The 21,508-nt window shown below is 68.7% G+C and overlaps 2 protein-coding genes and 1 long non-coding RNA gene across 5 annotated transcripts; 1 reads left to right on the top strand and 2 right to left on the bottom strand.

Annotated features, from left to right (window-relative positions):
• Positions 1–2,290: 2,290 nt before the first annotated feature.
• On the top strand, positions 2,291–15,410 carry LOC125150297 (endoplasmic reticulum mannosyl-oligosaccharide 1,2-alpha-mannosidase-like). Of its 2 annotated transcripts, XM_047829996.1 has the most exons (13): positions 2,291–2,536; positions 3,042–3,150; positions 3,839–3,954; positions 5,478–5,632; positions 5,923–6,035; positions 7,329–7,514; positions 8,204–8,352; positions 8,707–8,895; positions 10,799–10,989; positions 11,858–11,978; positions 13,335–13,532; positions 13,672–13,803; positions 14,490–15,410. In XM_047829996.1, exons 1-13 carry the CDS (start codon positions 2,423–2,425, stop codon positions 14,700–14,702), a joined length of 1,986 nt encoding a protein of 661 aa, XP_047685952.1. In that variant the 5' UTR covers positions 2,291–2,422; the 3' UTR covers positions 14,703–15,410. The 2 variants fall into 2 exon arrangements, with proteins under 2 accessions (XP_047685952.1, XP_047685953.1); XM_047829997.1 differs by lacking the exons at positions 2,291–2,536; positions 3,042–3,150; positions 3,839–3,954 and adding an exon at positions 5,206–5,373.
• Positions 11,760–13,432, bottom strand: LOC125150301 (uncharacterized). Its single transcript, XR_007146298.1, has 2 exons — positions 13,307–13,432; positions 11,760–12,057 (listed from the first exon to the last, which is right to left on the bottom strand). It is a non-coding gene; the product is annotated as an uncharacterized LOC125150301 (long non-coding RNA).
• Positions 15,411–16,137: 727 nt separating the features above from the next.
• On the bottom strand, positions 16,138–19,789 carry DPP7 (dipeptidyl peptidase 7). Of its 2 annotated transcripts, XM_047829999.1 has the most exons (13): positions 19,543–19,789; positions 19,354–19,467; positions 19,135–19,274; positions 18,890–19,053; positions 18,573–18,708; positions 18,418–18,499; positions 18,142–18,308; positions 17,908–17,968; positions 17,472–17,590; positions 17,237–17,393; positions 17,052–17,116; positions 16,622–16,692; positions 16,138–16,498 (listed from the first exon to the last, which is right to left on the bottom strand). In XM_047829999.1, the coding sequence occupies exons 1-13, from the start codon at positions 19,622–19,624 to the stop codon at positions 16,297–16,299; spliced, it is 1,560 nt and encodes a 519-aa protein (XP_047685955.1). In that variant the 5' UTR covers positions 19,625–19,789; the 3' UTR covers positions 16,138–16,296. The 2 variants fall into 2 exon arrangements, with proteins under 2 accessions (XP_047685955.1, XP_047685954.1); XM_047829998.1 differs by having other exon boundaries at positions 19,135–19,467; positions 19,543–19,693.
• Positions 19,790–21,508: the final 1,719 nt, after the last annotated feature.

Below are 21,508 nucleotides of genomic sequence, written 5' to 3'. Positions count from 1 at the left end.
CCTCCAGCCCCCCAGTGCCCACCACCTACCCCCACCCACCCCCCACGCACAGCCTGCACACCTAAAACTGAATTCTCTCAATCTCCCTTGGAGGCCTTGGCTCCTCGGCCAGGGCTACGGTTGGTTCAGGCTGCTGAATTTTAGGTCTTTTCCCGAACAACCAGTGGGGCCAATTCCAGTGGCCGCACGTGGTGGCTGATTGGTCTGAAATATAAGCAGGCGGGGAGCACCGTCCCCCAACCAGCTTGCCAGTAGCTTCTGACAGATCTTGGTGCTCACGGACCTCCCGCGCTCTCTGGAGGGAGACACAGACGCCACGTACGGGGCCACGGTCCCCACGCCGCACCCCTGCGGCCCCACCGAGGCTGGGGAAGACCCGCTGGCCCCGGCCCCTAGCCCTGCTGCTCCGGGCCCCAGTGCCTGCTGCTCTCCCCTCCGGAAAGCAGCACGGGGCACCTCCCCGCCCGCTGACGCGAAGGGCGGCCTGGAATGCAGCCTGCCGCTCCGCCAGGCCGCCTGCTCCCACACCCTCACACTGCGGCGACACCCCCACGGAAGCCGGTTTCCCCAGGGCGAGGATGTCACCAGGGCGGTGGGTTCAGAGGCCGCTGACTCCTCCAGTGGCTTGTAGTGGACTAGCGGAGGGTGGACGTGTGTCCCCGCACCCGGACCTGGGCGTGGCGGCGGGGTCGGGGCCAGGCCCAAAGCCCAGAGGAGGACTCTGCTCCCACCCGCGCTGTGCCAGTCCTTCGCAGACCTCAGAACGAACCGCGTGCCTTACGACGCTTCTCCCAGCTGCTCCGCTGGCAAGCAGAGGGCCTGGGACAGAGGAGGGCCAGCCAAGGCGGGGGCCCAGGTCCAGGGTCCTGCCCACAGCTGCTGCTCCTCACTGCCACAGCCCAACGACCGTGCAGCCTCTTTCCTACACCAGCTGGCCCAGAGATCCGGGGGCACAAGAGCCTTCGGAAAGGCTTCTCCACAGGATTGAAGCACGTCCCCAAACCAGGAACACGGGTGGAGCCCTAGGTCACCGCTCACAGGTGCGCGCTGCTGTGCACGCTGCACTCAAGAGGCAGGACGGGCCCCTCAGCACAAAACTGTCCCTCCCCAGACGACCGATGAGGAAGCCACGGACTTCTGAGAGGCTGCCAAACTCTTGGATTTCCCGCAGAACGTGGCGGATTCCCAATAAACGCAAGATGCCCTGATTGATCCCTGGCCTGGCCAGCGCAGTTTCTGACCGGCACGGGTGCTGGGAACGGCAACCAGGGGTTCCCAGCTCCGTGCATCCAAGAGAGCAAGAGTCCACACGCTGAGCCCGCACCTGCTCTGGGCGGCCCAGGAGTCCCCTCGAGCTCCCACCCAGCTCTTCGCCAGGGTCTCAGGGAGGCCAGGGACCACCTAGTGAGTCTGACACCCTGCGGGGGGGGGGGGGGGGCAGAACCACCCCACCACACCCCGGCTAGATCTCCTGGGGTGGGCTCCCGCGCCCTCAGCTGGAGAGCCGGTGATCCACCCTCCAGATACCACCTTCTCCCTGCTGTCGGCATGTGCAGGGACGGACGCACGAGGGCACCGCTGGCACTACCGGCAGAGCCCTGTGTGGGGAAAAGACCCGCAGGGGCCTCGGGGATGACCCCCGCTAGGGAAGGGGGGGGGGGGACGGAGAGCAGGAGACGCTTTCTGGGGCAGCTTCAGACAAGCCAGGGAGGCGCACACACCCCTAAGTGCGGCGGCCGGGACTGCGGGAGGCGGCGGGCTCACCCGAGGGGGCCGGCAAGGAGCGGGGACGGCCCTCGGCGCTGGGGGGCTCGCTCCGCCCTGCCGCGTGTCTACTGAGGGGAAACGCGCGCACAACTCGCCGCGGCGGTCGTCCGCGCGCCCCCAAGCCCATCGGCTCCAAAGAGCGGACACCGACAGCCGCCCCGCCTCGACTCGGGCTCGCACCGGACCCGCTGTCCTCTCGCTGAGCTGCGGCCCCCACTAGCTCTGGGCCGGGAAGTCCGCCCGGGGCCGGGAGTCGAGCCGCGGAGCGGGGGCGCGGGGCGCCGGACGTCCTGCCAACACCACGGAGCCGGCCGGTCCCGGGGACGCGGCGCCCAGCCGAGTCCCAGGCTCTGCGCCGGCGGGCTGCGCGCAGGCGCGGGCGGGCAAGCGCCTCACGGCGCAGGTGCGGCCGTGCGCCGACGCGGCGGGACGTAAACACGCACGCAGGGGGGGCCACGAGGGCGGGCGCAGGCGCGGTGGGGAATAGGAGGGCGCGGCGCAGGCGCATTGGCCGCGCGCGCGATGGGCGGGGCGTGGACGGCGCTGCGATGGCTGCCCGCGGGTGTCGGACCAGCGAAGCCCCCGGCGCCTCTCAGAGCCCGGCCTCCTGACGCCGCCAGTGGGCGGGGTCGCCCGGGCCGCCGCCACCGCTGTCATGTATCCGCCGCCGCCGCCGCCGGCGCCACATCGGGACTTCATCTCGGTGACGCTGAGCCTTGGCCAGAGCTACGACGGCAGCAAAAGCTGGCGGCGGCGCTCGTGCTGGAGGGTGAGGGTCGGCGCCGGGCCGGGGTCCCGCGGCCCGCCCGCCGTCCCCTGTCTGGAGCGCAGGCGCTCGTCCGGGCCCGGGGAGCGGTGGTCGCCGGCCGCAGGCCGTCTTTCCAGCCCGCGCTCGGCGGGCCGGGGTCGGGGAGGGGGAAAGCTGTAGGCTGCCCCTCGGTGCGGTGGGTCAGGAGCCCCGCGGTCTCGGGCTGCAGGGCATCGACACCCCCACATCGGGGCAGATGCGGGGTCCCGCCGGCTGCCTGAGACGGAACACGCGCGTCGCGCGAGCCTTTCCTCACTGCGCCTGCGATAGGACACGTATGGCTTCTGCGTCTGTTGTTTATTTCCGTTCCCCTATGCCGTCTGGAATATCCCCGCGGCTCGTCGTCAGTCTCTGCCGCCGGGGCGCTTCCCCCGGTTCAGAAACCGGACCTTGGGAGTTACCCACTGTCCTCCCCGAATTTGCAGCGGTCGCACGGGTCCCAGCTGTGTTGTTTTCCGTCCCGTAGAAATGGAAGCAGCTGTCGAGATTACAGCGCAACGTGATCCTTTTCTTCCTCACGTTTCTCGTGCTCTGCGGGCTCCTGTCCTACATCAGCGTGGCTGACCAGTGGAAAGGTACCGGCTGCGCGTGCGCCTCAACCCCGTGCGTGTGCGTCACTGACTGCGGGTGGCTGGGCAGAAGCGGTCTGGCCGTGCGCCTTCAGCGCCTGGAGCGTCTGCGAATTGGCGAGAAGCGCAGGCGAAAAGGAGCCGAGAGTGTGTTTCGCCACCCTGCTAGAACGTGGCTCGAGTTAATGTGATGTTGCCCGCCTGCTTCCTGGGTGTCCGGTGTAAGGGCCGGCCTCTCCGTTCTCTGTGCCTCACGGAGACGTTCGGGTCCTGAGGTCGCGTGCCCCGTCCAGACACGCTCCCTGAACTTCCTCACACGTGTTACCGTGTGTTCCGAGCGGCCCGGGCAGTCTGGGTGAGGGCGTAGGGAACCCCTGTGGGGGAGGAAAGCTCAGGAGCTGCTGCAGGCGGCTGGAGGCAGCTGCACCTAGGCCAGCGTCCGCGCTTCCTGGGAGGGAAGCCGCTGAGGGGAGGTCCGTGTGGGCTGGGCTGCAGGACAGAAGCTGCCAAGTGCTTTGAGGAAGGTTTGGTTACCCTTGGCCGTTCTTGAGTTGGTTTAAAGGACCTTCCCCAGGTCTCACGGTGTCCTCCCGTGGTGAGGAGCGCCCGCCTGGACGTGTTCCTCCACGCGCTCGCTCGGGCTCTCCTTGGGGCTGTGCGGCACGTTTGGGATAAAATCCGTTCTCTCGTTTAGCCGTGGACGGCGGGTCGGCAGAAGAGCGGAAGGTGAGACCAGCAGATCCGCCCGTCTTGCCGGCTCCTCAGAAGGCAGATGCTAATCCAGAAAACTCGCCGGGGCTTTTACCCCAGGTGTGTTCGGTGAACTGCACGTGGGGTTGCGACCGGGGTCGGTCCCACGGGCGTTTCAGAACCGCGCGTGATGTTCCACACGGACGGGGGAAGCAGTTCTTTCCCTTGTTGTTTGTCTGATGTTCGCGCCCTGCGCCCCTTGTCCTGAGCCGGTAGGATGACGCTTGGGGCAAGGAGGAGGGATATTCTTTCCTTCCTTCCCCTTGGCCACCTGCTGGCGAGCGAAACAGACCCGCCCCTTGTCTGGAGGAGCGGCAGGCCGGCGGGAGCAGGCCGGTGGCCCGTGGTGTCCATCCCGGGAGGAGAATAGCAGTCGCCTCCAGGGACGAGGCTGGGGACGGGACGCTGAACTGCGGTGGGAGACTGGGCAGCCGCTGGCCCTGGGTAGAGTCGGGAGAGCAGGGCTCGAGTCCAGTGACGTTGCCCGAGGCAGGGGGAGCTGGGCTTGTTCAGGGAGCTGCAGTTTCAGAGGGCGTGGGCGGGGAAGGGGGCCGGGGTCGGGCCCCACGGGGAGCGGCCAGGAGGCCTCTCTGCAAACCGTCTTACTCGGAGGCTGTGTGTCAAACAGCTCACGTCCTCCCTCGTGGAGCCGACACGCACGTCTCTCGCTCCTCTTGGCCGCTCTCGTGCACCTGGGCTCTCGTGACGGCGACGGGAGCAGAGCCCGCCTGCACGGTTGCCCGCCGAAAGGCACGCTTCCGTTGCTCGGGAGGCCCGTGATCCCGTCTGTGGTGGCGGCCGGGGTCGGCGTGCACGGCTCCCCGGGTCCGGGCCTCGGGGCGCGGGGCCCCTTGTGGCGGGGCCGCTGGGACCTTTTCTGCTGTTCGGACTCCGGCACTTGTGCCCCGGGCCTGGGTCAGCCCCGGTGCTTTGTGTGCGGCCAGATCCCATTCTCTTGGCCACGGGGGTCCCGGCTCCGTGGCACTGGCGTCTTTCCAACGAGGACCTCTTCACGGGTCCTGTGGGTACTGAGCGGCAGAGATGTGTTCGATCCCTGAGTCGGCCTCCTTGCTGTGTCCTGCGGAGGAGGGGCCTCCTCCTGCCCTCTGCTGACGACGGGCTACGCCTGGGCCCCTGCGCTCCGTCCCTGGACCCGGTGCCCTGGCCACCCGGTTCTGAGCACAAAGGGTGGGAGTCCTGGGGCACAGGCCCGGGACAGTGTTCTTTGCGCCTCCATCCACGGGGACGTGGCTCTGACCCTTTATTGCTACCTTTAGGGTCTGTGACGGCCTGACACCCTCCCGGGCCAGGATGCTAACTCACTGCCCAGGGCTGCGCCAGCCCGTTGGCACAGTCTCCGTCCCGGTTGGTCAGGGCCCGGAGATCGTGAGAAAGGATCTTCTGGCCAAATCTGCATGTTGCCGTGGGAGCGGGAAGGCACCTCCTCCGGGGGCCGTGCGCCACCAGCCATTCCACGCGGTCCGTGGGGTTGGGTCTGATAGGGAGAGCATCCCAGGTGGAAACGGAGTGGCAGCTCCTGGGCCGTTGAACTGTTTTCACGAGTGGCTCTTGTTTCGATCTAGAAGCCTCAGAGGCATTTCCGACGGGGACCGCCCAACCTGCAGATTAGAGCCCCCGACAAAGACTCCAAGGACCGGAGGCAGGATGACACGAGGCGGAGGGACGAGGTGGTGGGCGACGCTCGTCAGGAAGAGAGCACACAGAGAACGGTGGTCAGGTACAGGGAGCGTCAGAGACGAGGCAGCACGGGTCGCTAGCTGCGCAGAGGCCGGTCCGCTTGACGTTTCCTGAAAAACAAAGGGATAGGATCGGCGCGCTGTCTGAAGCGGCTTCTCCTCTCAGAGCAGACAGTGGAGAGAGCGGGACCCCGGTGGGGGCGGGGCCCTGCCTTCTCCGCGTCGTGCCGCATGGAGCGGAGGGCCGCCACGGGCCCAGCCAGGCTGTGACCGCGGGCGTTTGCGTCTCTGCCCTCAAGCCGGCTGACTCCTCTTCCTCCTCTCCCTGAAGCTGGAGGGGTGCAGTGATCGAGCCGGAGCAGGGCACCGAACCCCCTTCGAGAAAGGCAGAGGGCCCCCCCGCCAAGCCTTCCTCGCAGGCCGCCGGGATTCAGAACCAACCAGGTAAGGCCCCGCCTGCGCCCCGTCAGGCCTCACGCGGACATGGTGACGGAGAGGGCGCGTGGACACCCAGCTGGGCACCCGGGCGGGCCCCAGCTCTCTGTAGAGCCTTGGGGAGGGCACGGGGCTCCACGGCGGCCCGCGGTCCCAGGCCCATCGCGGCAGCCACAGGCCGCCTGTGCGGGAACTGCCCGCGTCCGTGCCAGCGCGGGGCCTGGGGAGAGTGGAGACACGGCCCCGGCTCAGTGGGGTCCTGGGGTCCTGCGTTCTGGCACCTGTAGTGGAGGGCCCTCGGGGCACTGGCGCTTTGTACGCTCCGTGCGGCCTGTCTGCTTTGGTTCTCGTGGCGGCCTTTGAGGTCATCGGCCTGTCGTAGGCCCGTTCCACGGACGGGAGAACCGAGGTTAGGCCGGCAGCGGCCACGGCCATTTGCCTCCCGGAGCGGGGGCTCGCGCCGGGTCAGCTGAGCCTGGGGCCCAGGCTGTGACCCTCCAGTCCTGTCGCTGTTGCCACTGAGGGAAGGAGGAAGAAGGAGCCCAGAGCCGGGACGGGCGGCCCGGGCGTGTGGGGGGAGGCAGAGCGGTCGCGGGGCTCTGAGGACCGATGTCAAAGCCGCAGATGCCAACACGACTGGGCCTCGGGCCACACCGAGAGGACACGTGTCGCGAAGCCGCCGACGCCCACGTTTCTGTCCGCCTGGTGGCCCTGTAACTCGTGCCTGGTCCTCCGACATGTGGAGGGGAGAAACCTTCTCGGTCGGCGTCGAGGCCACCCTGGAAGGGCCCCAGGGCGGCCTTGGGTGTGTCTGCCACACGCTGTTCCCTCCCCGAAAACACCCATGGCTGCTGAGGCACGCACGACGTGGGCACCTGTGAGATGAGGCGCTCTCGTGGAGGTCACCGGGGCCCGCCCGCCACGTCTGATGCTCCCCCGGCCGGAATGCACAGCGCGGCTGCCGTGGCGGAGCGGCAGGCACCGGTCTGCTGCCTCAAACACCTCCGCCCGCTGCGCGTCCCCCGCAGCTCCAGAGGGTCGTGCCCGCCGGGCGTCTGGTGGAGGCGGACGGGCCGTCGCGTGTGGACCCTGGAGGCCTCGCCGCCTTGGCAGCCGCGTCCAGCCGTGCGGCTCCGAGCCCGGCGGCGCCGCGCCCCGACCTTCGGGGTCGTCCGCTGCCGACCTGCGGCCCCGGACGGTGTCCCCCCACCCCACTGAGCGCCCCGCGGCTTGGGGCTGCAGAGGGGCGGTGTCTGAACCCTGGGCGGTTCCGGTCCCCACGACCCGCCGTCTTCCTCCCAGCCTCCCCGAACGAGCGTCAGAGGGCCGTGATAGACGCCTTCCGCCACGCGTGGACCGGCTACCGCAAGTTCGCCTGGGGCCACGACGAGCTGAAACCCGTGTCCCGGTCCTTCAGCGAGTGGTTTGGCCTGGGACTCACGCTGATTGACGCCCTGGACACCATGTGGATTTTGGGTCTGAAAAAAGGTACCCTGCTCGTCCCCGAGCACGCGGCCAAGTTCCCCCGGTGGAACGCTTGGGCGCGCGAGTGAGCGAGCCGTGCCCTGGAGGGTGTAGACGCCACTGTTTCCGTCTGAGGAGCTCTCCCTTCCCCTGGGTGGCAGGCAGTCGCTTTGTCCCTTGATGGCAGGCGTCCCGGGGACGCTCAGGGCAGTCGCCCCCTCGGCTCCCGGCCGAAGGCCTGGGCTGGCGTCCGGGGGCAGTTCCAGCCCGTGCTAGCCGGAAAGGGGCTCCCTGGTGGGAGGCGGCACGTGATCCGACAAGGCCATCGGCGTCCCGGGTCTCTCCATCACACCCTTCTCAGGCCACGTGGATGGGGTGTGGTTGAGGCTACGGGTCTTTGGGTACTTCCGAATCGGTCTCTCGGAGTCCGTTTCCGGTGTTCCGTAGAGGCCAGAGGCTCCCCCTGAGTTACTCACGTGGCCCTTTGTGCCGTGGCCGTTACCCGTCAGCGTCGGTGCTCACGACGGCACGCTGGCTGCCCGTCCTCCGGGTGCAGGGGGCTCCGCGGTGTGTCCCCTTGCCGCGGGAAGTGATGGCGAGGCCCCTCGGGAGAGAGAGACACGAGGACGCGCGTGGCCCCAGAGCCAGCGAGCGGTCACGGGGGCGCCGGGACCTGTAACCTACTGCCGCTCCCACCCCGTCTCCCGTCGCAGAGTTTGAAGAAGCCCGCAAGTGGGTGTCTAAGAAGCTCCGGTTTCAGAAAGACGTGGACGTCAACCTGTTCGAGAGCACGATCCGGATCCTGGGCGGCCTTCTGAGCGCCTACCACCTGTCCGGGGACGACCTCTTCCTGAGGAAGGCCGTGAGTGTCCGGGCGCCGGCGGAGGTTCCGCGGCTCGAGGGGCCCCCGGGGGTGGGGGCGGGGGTCTGTTCCGGGTCTCCCGTCTCCCCGGTCGTCTGGGTCTCGCTCCCGCGCACGTGCGTGGGAAGGTCCCTGTCCCCGTCGCGACCCGCGGGGAAGTGCTCTCGGGGCTCCTCGGTCTCGCCGCTGTTGAGCGCCGAGGCCACGTGAAGCCAGTGAGGTCCCGTGTCCACTTACGGGGGTGAGCACGGGTGGCGGGGTGGCGGGGGTGGGGCGGGAGGGTGGGCGTCGTGGAACGGAGCCGAGGCTGCCGTGTGACGGGAAACCTCGGTCCTCGTCGTGTCGCGTCATCAGGAAGACTTTGGGAATCGGCTGCTGCCTGCGTTCCAGACGCCCTCCAGGATCCCATACTCGGACGTGAACATCGGCACCGGAGCCGCCCACCCGCCCCGCTGGACCTCGGACAGCACGGTGGCCGAGGTCACGAGCATTCAGCTGGAGTTCCGAGAGCTCTCCCGCCTCACGGGGAGTAAGAAGTTTCAGGTACGGGGGGCCGGCCTGCCGGCCGGAGGCGTCACACCAAGCGGAGGCGTGCGTGGACTTGACCCCGGGCCGCAGGACCACCGTCCTGTGTGCTTTCCGGTCCCTCGTTCCTCGCCTTTCCTCAGCTGCGCGGGCGGGAAGGGCGCCGACTGGGGGCTGAGTCCGAGCGCGGGCCCGTGTCCCTGGGGTCCCAACTGCCCCCTGCCTCGTGCTGTGGTGGCCCCCGGCGGTGGTCCGTGCCGGGAGCGAGGCAGGGGCCCACGGTCGTGGGTTTCGGCCTCGCTAGCCCGTCGCTGACGGTCCTCATGGACCTCGCTCCTGACCCTCGCCCCGACCCCGTTGGCCGGGGTCCCTCTCCTTGTGGGTGAGTCTCCAGCACGCGGCGGACCCTCTGGACTTGGCGCTCTGCCTCGTCACTCTTCCTCTTCCTTAAAAACCTGAGCTGCGATTTGAACGTCAGGAAGTTTTGCCTCTTGGCTTGGACGTCGCGCCACGGTCCCACGCGGGCAGCGGCTGCCGCCGTCTGATTCCAGAACCAGGTCCTCGCCTCAGGAAGCAGGCCAGCGCACCCTAGCGCTCCCGCCCGGGCCCCCTGCCTCGGTGGCCGCAAATCCACTTGTCGTGCGTGGCTTTCTCTGTTCGGAATGCTCGGCGTGAGTGAGGTCCTACGTACGGCGTGGGCCGTCTGTGGCCGGTTCTGTCGCCACGCGTGACGTCTTCGTCCGCGCTGGAAGCGTCCGGGAGGAGCGCACCCGTGTCATAGCACGCGTCCGAAGCATCCCTTTTCGTGGCCCGGCGGTCCGCCATCGTGCGGGCGGACCACGTGCTGTCCGGGCTCTCGTGCGTTGAGGAGCAGCTGGGTTGTTTCCCACGCGGGGGTGGCAAGAGCGGCGCTCCCGGGAGAAGGTTCCAGGCGCACACAGGGCTCTGGCGTTTCCGCGGCAGCCCGCGCTTGTCCCCCGGTCTTTCTCGGTAGCCTTCGCGGTGGGCACGTGAGGGTGCCTCCTCTGGGCTGTGGATTTTGTCCTGATGACGTGTGGCGTTTTCCCAACGCCCACAGGCCCCGTGTTCATCTCCCGGGTGGAGGTGGGCGTCCGGGTGCCTGTCTGCTTGTCGGCGGATTAGCGGCTTTCCCGTCGTCGGCTCGTACCCCGGAAGCTCAGCGTCTCTCTGCTTGCTCTGAGACGCCGGCCGGGCGCCGTTGCGATGCCGGATCCCTGTAGCTGCTGGAGACCCAAGGGAAATTGAAGCCGCCCCTGCCTCAGAGCACTTTGTAAAAGGGGGCGGGCGTCCGTGGCGGGCGGAGGCCAGGAAGTCACTCCCCAGGCAGGGTCCCGAGCGCCGTGAGCAAACGCGCACAGGGCCATGGAGCACAGATGCGTGGCGCTGCCCGGGAGGAGCTGAGGTTGGTTGGGTCTCGAAGGATGAACGGGATCGGCGGGCGGGTGTGCCGCGACCGCGGGCTCGGAAGCAGACGCGCCTGCCTTCCCTCCAGCGAGCGGGAGCAGACGGCCACGCCTGGGCAGGAGGTCCCGGGGACCGCGGCTGTGGCCTTCAGACACGGTCCCCTGCCAGGAGGAGGAGCTCAGCCCCGTGTTCGGGGCCCTCGGCATCTGCCCGCTCATCGAGGCAGCCGCGTGTGAGGGTGGGGACCTGGTTGCCGCGTGGCCGGGGCCACCCTCAGAAGCCCTTGCCCGGTGCAGCCGGGCAGGGGAGCGCCGTGGGCCGGGACACCGGCCTCTTCCGTCCTCTTCCGTCCTCTTCCGTCCTCCGCTGGGAACGGGCCCGCCTGTCACGGAGGAGGGGTGAGCCGACGAGGCCCGCCTTCCTCGGCTGGCCCGAGGTCCAGCAGCCCCGTCCCCCTGGCTCACCCGCACTCTCCCCTTGTGTGTGTGTGTCCCAGGAGGCCGCGGAGGAGGTGACGAGGCGTGTGCACTCCCTGTCGGGGAAGAAGGACGGGCTGGTGCCCATGTTCATCAACACGCACAGCGGCCTCTTCACTCACATGGGAGTGTTCACTCTGGGCGCCAGGGCCGACAGCTACTACGAGTACCTGTTGAAGCAGTGGATCCAGGGCGGAAAGAAGGAGACGCAGTGAGGCCTGTTTCTGCTGCCTCGGGGACGGGGTCCCCGAGGCTCCCCTTGTCCCGAGTTCTCGGTCAGGAGGCAGCGGCCGTGCCGGACCCGGACTCGGCCCCTCCGCGGGGGATGTGTCTCTTCCCGGCACGGCCTTCGTGCCAGAGAGGACGCCTGGCGGGTCACGGAGGTCCCCGGCCCCTCTGCGCCAGGCAGGGCCTGGGGTCTGGGCCCGGCCGAGGGGCCCCCGGCTCACCGGCCGAGCTCTCGTCCTCGGGGTCGTGGAGGCGGCTCTGCTTGTCCGCTCCCCAGCAGAAGGTGGCCAGGGGCCCCTGGGCCTCCCCACGCTGCCCGGTTGACGCTTCAGACGTGCGCTTTCCCAGACGGCAGTGCCTCGGGGAGCCCCGTCGTGCGGTCGGGAAAACACAGGTCCCTCTAGTGAAGGGACTGGAAATCCTTGAAGTCTCACGCCAGGGGGTGACCACGACCCAGGACCGCTGGGGGTGGGCAGCTCCAGGAGGCCGACCCCTACGGGCAGAGATCAGGGCATCACGCCTGGGGAGCCGGAGTTCCCCACGCCTGAACGTGGGGACGTTGAGAGAACCCTGGTGGGCACGTGGGGTCCCGGGTGGTCCACGGGGGCCGGCTGAGAGGGACGACCCTGTTCGGGGGAGCGGCGGGCACAGCCCCGTGTGTGCCCCAGGCCGCCGACTGCCACGAGCCTGCATCCCCAGGCTGGCGTGGTGCCACCCCAGACAGGGCCAGGCCTCCTGGCCACTAGCGTGGGGATGGCAGCTCGTGGCCACGTGCCCGCTCCTGGGTAACCGGGCGGGGGTCGGGCCGCGCACCCACCTGGCCTGAGCCCACGGGGCCTGCCGGTTCACAGGTTACTGGAAGACTACCTCGAAGCCGTCGAGGGAATCAAAAGGCACCTGCTGCGCAGGTCTGAGCCCAGGAAGCTCACCTTTGTGGGGGAGCTGGCCCACGGCCGCTTCAGCGCCAAGATGGTGAGCACGGTCGTGATGCAGGTGGGGCGTAGGGGGCGGCACCCACCCGTTTTTCTGGGCCCCCGATGGCTTCGCGAGTCTGGACGTTGGAGAGATGGCTCAGATTCTGGTCGTGGGGCGTGAGCCCTCACAGGTCGACGATGGACTGCGCGGCGGTGTGCGGCAAGGGGGGCTGGGGTCCTTGATGGGTCCCCGGCCCCTCCCCCGGGGTGCCGCTCCCGTCCCCTGGGGACCCTGTGCCTTCCCCAGAGCCCCCCCCCCACCCAAGACTCCACTCCCTCCCCCGTCCCCCCTCTCCTGCTCCCCCTCCCCCCTCTCCTGCTCCCCCCTCCCCCTCTCCTGCTCCCCCCTCTCCTCCTCCCCCCTCCCCTCCTCCCCCCTCTCCTCCTCCCCCCTCCCCTCCTCCCCCCTCTCCTCCTCCCCCCTCCCCTCCTCCCCCCTCTCCTCCTCCCCCCTCCCCCTCTCCCCCCTCCTCTCCTCCTCCCCCCTCCCCCTCTCCCCCCTCCTCTCCTCCCCCCTCCCCCCTCTCCTGCTCCCCCCTCCCCCCTCCCCCCTCTCCTGCTCCCCCCTCCCCCTCTCCTCCTCCCCCCTCCCCCTCTCCTCCTCCCCCCTCCCCCTCTCCTCCTCCCCCCTCCCCCTCTCCTGCTCCCCCCTCCCCCTCTCCTGCTCCCCCCTCCCCCTCTCCTGCTCCCCCCTCTCCTGCTCCCCCCTCTCCTCCTCCCCCCTCCCCCCCTCCCCCCTCTCCTCCTCCCCCTCTCCTCCTCCCCCCTCTCCTCCCCCCTCCCCCTCCTCCCCCCTCTCCTCCTCCCCCCTCTCCTCCCCCCTCCCCCTCCTCCCCCCTCTCCTCCCCCCTCCCCCTCCTCCTCCCCCCTCCCCCCTCTCCTCCTCCCGCCTCCCCTCTCTCCTCCACCCCCTTTTCCTCTGCCCCTCCCCTCCCCCCTCCCCCCTCCCTTCCCCCCTCCCCTCTCTCCTCCCCCCTGCCCTCTGCCCTCTGCCCTCTGCCCTCTGCCCTGGGTCTAGTTACTTTTCCCCTGTCCCTGGTACTCCATCAGTGTTTGTGGGGTCAGGGCCAGACCCGGGTCAGCATCCGCTCCCCTGGCAGGCGGGTGTCATCCGCCACCCTCCCCCCTGCCCACGTGGAGCTCCAGGGGCCTGGCCCGTAGTGGAGTCGCTTTCCACGTTCCTGCCCTTGTGGGCCCCGAGGAGTCCCCGTTCGGGCCCGTCGACCCCTGGGGATGCGGGGGGCCTGAGGGAGCGCTGCACCCGGTGCACCCTGCGCCCGGTGTGGCCCCCGCCCCCGCCCCTGCCCCACGTGGCCACCGACTCACAGTGGTGAGGAAACCGCTCTGGTTTCAGGACCACCTGGTGTGCTTCCTGCCAGGGACGCTGGCTCTGGGCGCCCACCACGGCCTGCCCGCTGACCACATGGAGCTGGCCCGGGCGCTCATGGACACCTGCTACCAGATGAACCGCCAGATGGAGACGGGGCTGAGCCCCGAAATCGTGCACTTCAACCTGTACCCCCAGAGCGACCGCAAGGACGTGCAGGTCAAGGTGAGCCGGGCCGGGGTCTGGGTGTGGGGGCGCCCTGCGGGCTCGGCCTAGCTCCTCCCGTGCCCCCCCACCCCAGCCGGCCGAGCTCAGCCCGCGTTGTGTCCCCCATCCCTCCCGCCCGCCCCACCTCCCCGCCCAGCCGGCCGACAGGCACAACTTGCTGCGGCCCGAGACGGTGGAGAGTCTGTTCTACCTGCACCGCCTCACGGGAGAGCGCAAGTACCAGGACTGGGGCTGGGAGATCCTGCAGAGCTTCAACAAGTACACGCGGGTGAGCGCCTGCCCTGCCCAGCCCAGCCCTGAGTCCCTCGCCCCTAGCCGGGGCAGCCAGAGGGGGGCGGGGGCGGGGGCGGTGCGGGCTCGCCGTGGCCTCGGGAGCTCGGCGCCACGCGCCCCAGGCTCTGTGGCCCCGTGTGCACAGGGCGACTCTCCTCCCGGATCCTCCGTGTGGCCCCGGGCAGCCCTTTCCCACCGCAGACGGTGCCGTGACCGTGGCCCCGACACCCGTCTCGCGGTCTGGGCCGGGGCTCGGAGGTCACGCCGTGTCCGGGGCCCGCCACCCACCCCGGCAGAGCGCGAGCGCCAAAACCCGACCCGCGTACGCCCTGTGGCGGCCGGCCGGGCGGTGGGTCCCGGCCGCCTCAGGTGCTCGGTGCCTTCGGGAGGCCGCCTCCGGGTTCCGGAGCACGGGCTGCACGTCGGGTCACGTGAGGGCGGCTGGCGTCTCTGAGGGGCCGTCTGGAGGAGCTGCGGCTGGGCTCCCGGGGGGCCGGTCCCCCGGCGGACCTTGGGGTCGTCTGCCTCAGACCCGGCCCTTGGCCACGGGTGCCGCGGTGAGGCGCAGGGGCCCCGGCCGGGGGGCCCTGCGGCCGCCGGCGCCCCCGAGGGCTGAGCCCGGCGTGGGGAGCTGGCTGGGCCTGCGGCCGTGGTGACGCCGCGGTCTCCGCTCTCGTGCAGGTCCCCTCGGGTGGCTATTCTTCCATCAGCAACGTCCAGGATCCCCTCAATCCCCAGCCCCGGGACAAGATGGAGAGCTTCTTTCTGGGGGAGACGCTCAAGTACCTGTACCTGCTCTTCTCCGACGACCCGGCCCTGCTCAGCCTGGACGCCTACGTGTTCAACACTGAGGCTCACCCCTTGCCCATCTGGGCCCCGCCTAGGGTGGGCTGACCCCCCCTGTGGGCACTGCCCGGGGGCCTCACACGTCTCGCGTCTGTGGGTACCTGTCCTCGGAACCCTGGCCTTGGGTAGGTTCGCCCTCTTGACCTTGGCCGCAGCGTGTCCCCTCGGCCGACCGTCCGTGCTCCAGGGTCAGGCTGATGACATTCCCCAGGGGGTTACCGAGCCTGACATCTCAGGGTCTCAGAGGTGGTCAGGGCAGCTGGGCGCCCGGTGCTTTGCCGCTGGCTTTGCACTTCTGGCTTGTGGTTCTCATGACGCCGGACGGTGTCGTGAGGTCAGCGCCGTGAATCCCCGAGGCCCCACCTGCTGGGGACCTTCCTGCTTGAATCACGACTTACATTCCTGATCCCCAAACGTCTTCTGTGTGGCCCCAGGGTCTCTGCTTGTCCCCTGGGGCCGCTCTGGGTCTCCTGGACCCACACATGTTCTGAGATGAGCTGAAGGGACAGCCCGACATGCGGTTCAGCCCGGGGTCTCAGAGTCTGTGAATGTGCCCTGACCCGGGAGTCCTGGGGGGGCACTTGTGACCTCCTGCGAATCCGGGCACCTGGCCGGCTGTGGTGTTTACATGTTGGACTCAGGGATCCTCCCCCGGCCCTGCAGGGGCGGGGAGGGGCGGGTGGACAAGTTCATCCTGCTCCTGGACCACCCGACAGAACGGACTTTCCAGGCAGCATAAACGTGGATTTGCCCTGACTGGTGTCTCCCGTGTCTGTGATGGAACCTGTGTTCCTTGAGCCGTGGGTTGGGCATACGTCACACTCCCACGGTCACCATCAGGCTGGAGAGCTGGGAGGAGGCGGTGCGGACACGGAGTCCAGGTTCCCGTGGGAGCTGATGCCCTGTACCTGCTCCTCCTCCAGCACCTGCTGCTTCCCTCCTTGAGCACGGACTCAGGGTGCTTTTCCAGAAACAAACCCCAGCTTCTGCTTGGGATCCTGCCTCCTGGAACCAGGTGGCCCCGTGGGACAGGCCCAGCTCCTCTCTATATGATACTCTTTCCGGAAGGTCCTCTTTGCCTGAAAAGCTTGAGTCTCTCTGCGTTTGCAGAGACCAACGCTCCCAGTGCTGGGCAGGACCTCAGTTCTCAGACACTCTATACTCCTGTTGCTCCAGCAGCCCTGGGGGCCGGTGGCCGCTCTTGGGGCTGCCTTCTGCTCTTGGCCCCTAGTCCCATGTGTTTTGTGCCTGGAACAGTGTCCAGGGCCTGTCTCAGAAGTGGGGTCTGTACCCCCTCATGGCTGTCGGCTGCCCCTCTGCACCCAAGGGCCTGGTTGGCAGCTGCCCACCCAGGGGTGCAGCTGCGGTAGCGGTCGTGGGTAGAGCTTTGCGGCCCCCCTCTCCAGTGGGCCACCCAGAAGGATGCCTGGGCCGGCCACAGGGGGCCCCAGTGCCCACCCCTTGCCCTGAGACCACACACAGGTTGAGGGCTTTGTTTTATTAAACACGAGGCTGGTTTGAGAGGTGTGGCAGTGTGCCCGGTCTGTCACCCCATGAGGACTACAGACACCATGCTTTGCGCTGTGCTGTGCACAGCCAGGCCACCAGATGCTTCTTTGGCCCCTCCCTTGGCCTTAGCCCCTCACCCCCAGCGCCCTGAGCTGCTCCCCAGCGGGCCTGTCCGGTCCCGAGTCTGGGAGCGCTCCTCAGCCCCCCCGAGTCCCCCACGCTCGGCCAGCTGCAGCCGCTGTTCTCTTCTGGCTGCGGCCACCCACTCGCCGATGAGCCTGGCCTCGAGCCTGCGAGCCTCTCGGACAGACGTGGGGTCTTGTGGGTGAGACGCTCTAAGGAGAAGGCGCGGGGCCTCAGCCGGGCAGCAGGCCCGAGCCTCGCCTCACCCCACCTCAGCCCACACCCGGCCACCGCCTGGGGCCCCACATCGCTCCTCTGCCGGGGCGGGACTGCACCTGAGGTCTAGGTGGTGGGCTCCCCCCCGGATGGTGACAGCGAGGACCGAGGTGCTGAGGTTTCTCTGTATCTGTGTCAGTCAAAGGACATTCCGTCGGCTACTCGCCATGCTCTGGGCCATGGCCGACCCCACCTCTGACCGCCCGGTGCCACCTGCTCCAGGGCCTCGTGTCCCAGCCCGTGGGGCACAGCTGAGGCCATGACTTAAAGAGACTACGTGGCCTTGAATGGCCTCATTGAAAGGGAAGGACGGAGATGAACGAGCCAGATGTCAGTTCACGCAAAGAAGTCAGGGAAAAAAGCAAAGGAGAGGAGGGGATAAAGCGGGAACAAGAGCGAAGGCGGCACAGAACCCACAGAACCACGTGTGCAGCCTGGCGAGGGCAGAGCCGGTTCTTGAGTGGAGTCTGGCGAACCCAGGAGACTCACCCCGCCCCCTGCCCAGGGGTCCAGGTCACCGTTGGAGAAGATGATGTTGCTGGCAGCTTTGAGGTCTGAAAGCACAGATGTGGGGGTGGAGAGTGGGCCCAGCCCCCCAGGTCTGAGCCACGGAGATCAGGGGAGTGGGGGGGGAGTCAGCACAGAGGGAAGGATGCCACCATCTCGAGCCTCACCTCCCGCCCCGAAGCTGATCCGCAGCCAGTCCCTCCGGGGCCACACGCCCCACGTGTCCAGGCAGTACTGCTGGCGGAGGCCCTCTGTGAACGGCAGGTCGGGGAAGAGGTCGGTCACGTTGTTGCTGGAAAAGGTCAGGTTGATCTCGGTGCAGGCCTGTGGGACGCCACACAGCAAGGTCAGCCCGGCGGGGCGGGCGACCTCACCCCGCACCCCCGTGCGGCACCCCCGGACCTGGTAATCCCAGGCCTTGGCGTCAGGGCCCGAGCCGCAGCCTGTGGGGTCCGCGCAGGCCTGGTACTGTCGGTAGATGTCATAGCAGGGCTCCGTGCCCGAGGAGTTGTACACCAGCCCTGGTGAGAGGGGCGCTGGGGCCGGGGGCCTGCACGGCCACCCTGCCCCCTCGGTGGGGGACACGTGCCCGTGAGGCGTGGGGCTCCTGGGGGCGGGGTTCTCAGCTGCTGCTCCGGCTGCTGAGGGTGGCCAGGCGGTGGCCAGGCTGGAACTTGTCGGAGACCCCGTGGAGCAGAGCCTCCCCCACCGGCCCCCACCGGGCTAGGGACTGCACGGGGGCAGCTGTGCTCCTGGCCTCCACGTGACCCTTGCCCCCCAAGCCACACCCACCCCCCCCACGCTCAGCACCAGGCCCAGGGCCGAGGGGCAGACGCACCAGCCAGCGCTCGGAGCCCCTTGATCCTCCGGGTCTCGCTCAGGAGCCGGTCACAGCCAACCTAGGGGTGCCAACCAAAGACCCACACTCTGGGCCTGCAGCCCTCTCCCCAGCTCACCCTTCGTTGGTCCCAGGCCCCAGAGTGGCTTCAAGGCTCTCGGGCTGGCCACCACTGGCCACCCCGGGGCGGCCGGGCCCCTCTCTGTCCACAGATCCCAGCCAGAGTCTCCTTGCCTTGACCGGGTTGGCAGGAAGGTGCCCTATGAAGTCGGTGGGGTACGGGTAGTCCATCATGGCCAGCACCGTGAAGGCGTTGCGGGCAAACCCGAAGAGCTGGGTCAGGTCCTTCTGGCCGGAGAGGGGCTGGCAGGTGCCGAACTCCTGGCTGACCGTGTCATAAGCTGCCAGAAGAAGGCGGGACGATGGCCTTCGGAGGCTGCTGTTGGGTGAGGACTGGGGGGAAGGAGGGAGGCGAGGGGCGGTCAGTGGGTTGTGGGGGGGACTGCTCACCTCCCTGTATGAACAAGTCCTTGATCTGCCGGAATGCGTCCCGCACGCCCTGGGCACACTTGGGACTCTGGCCTTCAAAGTCCTGGAGAAAGGAGGATCGTGGCAGCTGCCACCACAGCCTGGTCCGGCCCGTGGGCCCCAGAACCTTCACTCACCGCCGAGACATCCCGGAAGAACTGGTAGGAGTCACCGAGGCCGGCCACAGCCACAACGGGTGCACTGGCTGCCAGCGCCCCAGCCACGAGGTGCGGGTACTTGATCCTCATGTAGGCGCTGAGCATCCCCCCGTAGCTGGGCGGGGACACAGAGCGCCTGGAGCCACAGCCTCCCCAACACCCCTCTCCGCTCTCCCTTGCTGGAGCCCACAGTGGCCCCAGGAGGACCTGAGACTTTCGCGTCTCCCAGAAATTCTGGCCCTGGGGCCGGCCACGTGTTTGTGCCTCAGGGAGAAATGAGACGGGCGAGAACCCACCTGCCACCGAACACGATGGCGGGGGTGTCCTGGGCCCCAAGGTCCCGCCGCAGCGCGCTGAGCAGCCTCGCGAAGTCGGCCAGGGCCTGTTCCACGGTCAGCAGCTCCGTGTGCCCGCGCTGTGTGGACCGCTCTCCGAAAGGGAGCGACCTCCCGTAGTACCGCTGCAGGTGGCCGACGAGACGCTGAGCCCGGGCCCCGCCCGCCCCCGCCCGCCCTCCCCTGCCACCAGTGCGGGTACCCACGTGCTCCGCGAAGACGACCAGGGCCCCCTGCTGTGCCGCCAGCTCCAGGATGAACCCCGAGTTGTTGGCGAAGGACCACACGTTGCCCTCATTGCCCGTGTAGAAGAATATGGGCCCCTCGCCCCTTTTCCAGAACTTCTCTGTCGGGCGGAGGCGGGAGGCGGCGGGTGAGGCACAGGGCGGGACCTCAGGGCCCCCGGACCCCCAGGGCCACCTCACCTGACACCAGGAACCGCTGGAGGAAGGTCTTGTTGCCGAACCTCTCAAAGTTGAAGTGGTCCAGAAGCTGCTCAAAGTAGCCCTCCTGGAAGTCACACTGGGGGACTCTGTGGGCTGGAGGGGCGCGGTGCTCAGCGCATGGGGGACATTGGGCACGGCGGCGGGGGGCGCCCACGGGCCCGCACTCACCCCCAGCATCCGGCCTGCACAGCCCCAGCGCCAGCAGCAGGGTCAGGGCCCAGGGAAGGGCCGGCGGGAGCTGGGTCCCCATCTCCGCTCTGCCGCGGGCTGCGGTCACATGACCGGCGTGCCACCCTCACGTGACAGCCCGGGCGGGGCTGGACTCTGGGCCCGACCTCCCCCGCCCCGCCGGGCTCGTGATGCCTTTTCTCCGGGTCCTCCAGGTTCCTGCCACCCACCGTGTCGCTACGGAGACGGTCACCTTGGAGACACAGGAAGCGGGAGAGGGCTCCAGGCCGTGGTGTTGGGGCAGGGGACGTGCACCCAGCCACCTGTCCTCTAGGGGCCACTGCTGAGTCACGGGGAGGTGGGAGAGACCTGCCAGTGTCCCAGCTGCCCCCCCCCCGCCCCCCCCCCCCCCGCCTGCCCAGCCGGGACACACCCAGGCCTCTCCCAGCCTCTGGGCCGCTGGGGCCGCTGGGTGATGCCCTGGGCCACGTTGCGCCCCTAGTGAAGGCCCGCGGGGGAGGGCGGGCTCTTGAGGGCAGGGCTGCGAAGGCCACATGGGCTGACCCCTGAGGAGAAGTGGGGGAGCCTCGGGAAGATGGGGTGGTGGCAGCTAGGAGGGGGCTCACGCAGAAGGCAAGCAGCTCTGAGGAAGGGGCTTGTCCAAGCGACAGTGTGAGGCCTTGTGGCGGCAGCAGGGGCCTCGGAGCCCAGGCAGGGGCTCGGACGGTGCAGACACGCAGCTGCCGAGAGCCCAGGTCGGGAGGCGGTGGCCCCAGGCCCCTGCTGGGAGCTGGGACCCTGACCCCAGCCCCTCAGGCTATTCCCTCCACCGGCTCCTCAGTGCCAGGGGCTGCGGCAGGTACCCAGTGCCCAGACACCAGGGGGGCCACCTCTCCCTTGGCATCCAGTCCTGGGCATGCGTGAGGGGCCAGACCAGCAGAGCCACCCCCTGCCCAAGGCCACAAAGGGAAGGTGAGCCACCTGTCCCCGTGCCAAGACTGTCCCTGGCCAGCACCACCCGTCTCTGCCCAGGTCCGGCCTGTCTAGCACTGGGACAGGCCAAGGCTGGGGTCCCGCGCTCTGGCTGCAGCCTGAGAACCCGGGGCCCCAAGCCAGGCTGATTGGGGAGCAGCCAGTTAGCTGCCCCACACACTGTCCCAGGACTGTCACTGTGGCAACCAGCATGGTGACAATGACTGTTGATCATGTCATACCACCCCAGGGGTGTGGTCACCCCATGGTCACCGAATGCCACACCACAATCATTGCACAGTCCCTGTCCCGATCCCCACATCCCTGTGTCCCTGTCCCCGTGCCCCCATCCCCATGTCCTGTCCTTGTCCCGTGCCCCGCTCCTTGTGGTCCTGCGTTCCCACATCCCCGTGTCCCTCTGTCCCTATACCCCTGTGTCCCCATCCCTGTGTCTCTGTCCCTCTTTCCCTGTGTCCCTCATGTCCCCGTGTCCCTAGCCCTATTTGCCCACCATTGTTTCCCTGTCCCCGTCCCTGTGGCCCCATCCCCTGTCCCCGCCCCTGGGTCCCTGGGACCCCATGTCCCCATCCCTGTGTCCCCACATCCCCGTGTCGTGTCCCTTGCCCATCATTGTGCCCCTGTCCCCGTCCCTGTGTCCCTATCCCATGTCCCAGTCCCTGTGTCCCTGTGCCATGTCCCTCTCCCTGTGTTCCCCTGTCCCCATCCTGTGTCTATGCCCCCAAGCTCCCATGTCCCCGTCTCCCCGTGTCCCTGTTCCTGTGTCCCGGGACCCGCACCCAGGGCTGCCTGTCCTGCGTTGAGTAGAGAGCTGCCCTCGCAGGGTCTCCATGGCCTCTGCAGGGTAGAAGCCAGGACAGGACAGAAGGGCTCACGGCTCCTTCCCCCTGGATGGCAGCCTCTCCCCAGGCAGGCCCTCCTCTCGTCCTCCCCTCTCAGCTCGGCTGCCTGACCCTCCTACCCCGGCTGCAGACCC

The sequence above is a fragment of the Prionailurus viverrinus genome, chromosome D4, assembly GCF_022837055.1.
Source record: "Prionailurus viverrinus isolate Anna chromosome D4, UM_Priviv_1.0, whole genome shotgun sequence".
Taxonomy (NCBI): Eukaryota; Metazoa; Chordata; class Mammalia; order Carnivora; family Felidae; genus Prionailurus; species Prionailurus viverrinus.
Note: the sequence above shows the minus strand (reverse complement) of the source record. Positions and strands in the feature narration are given on the sequence as shown.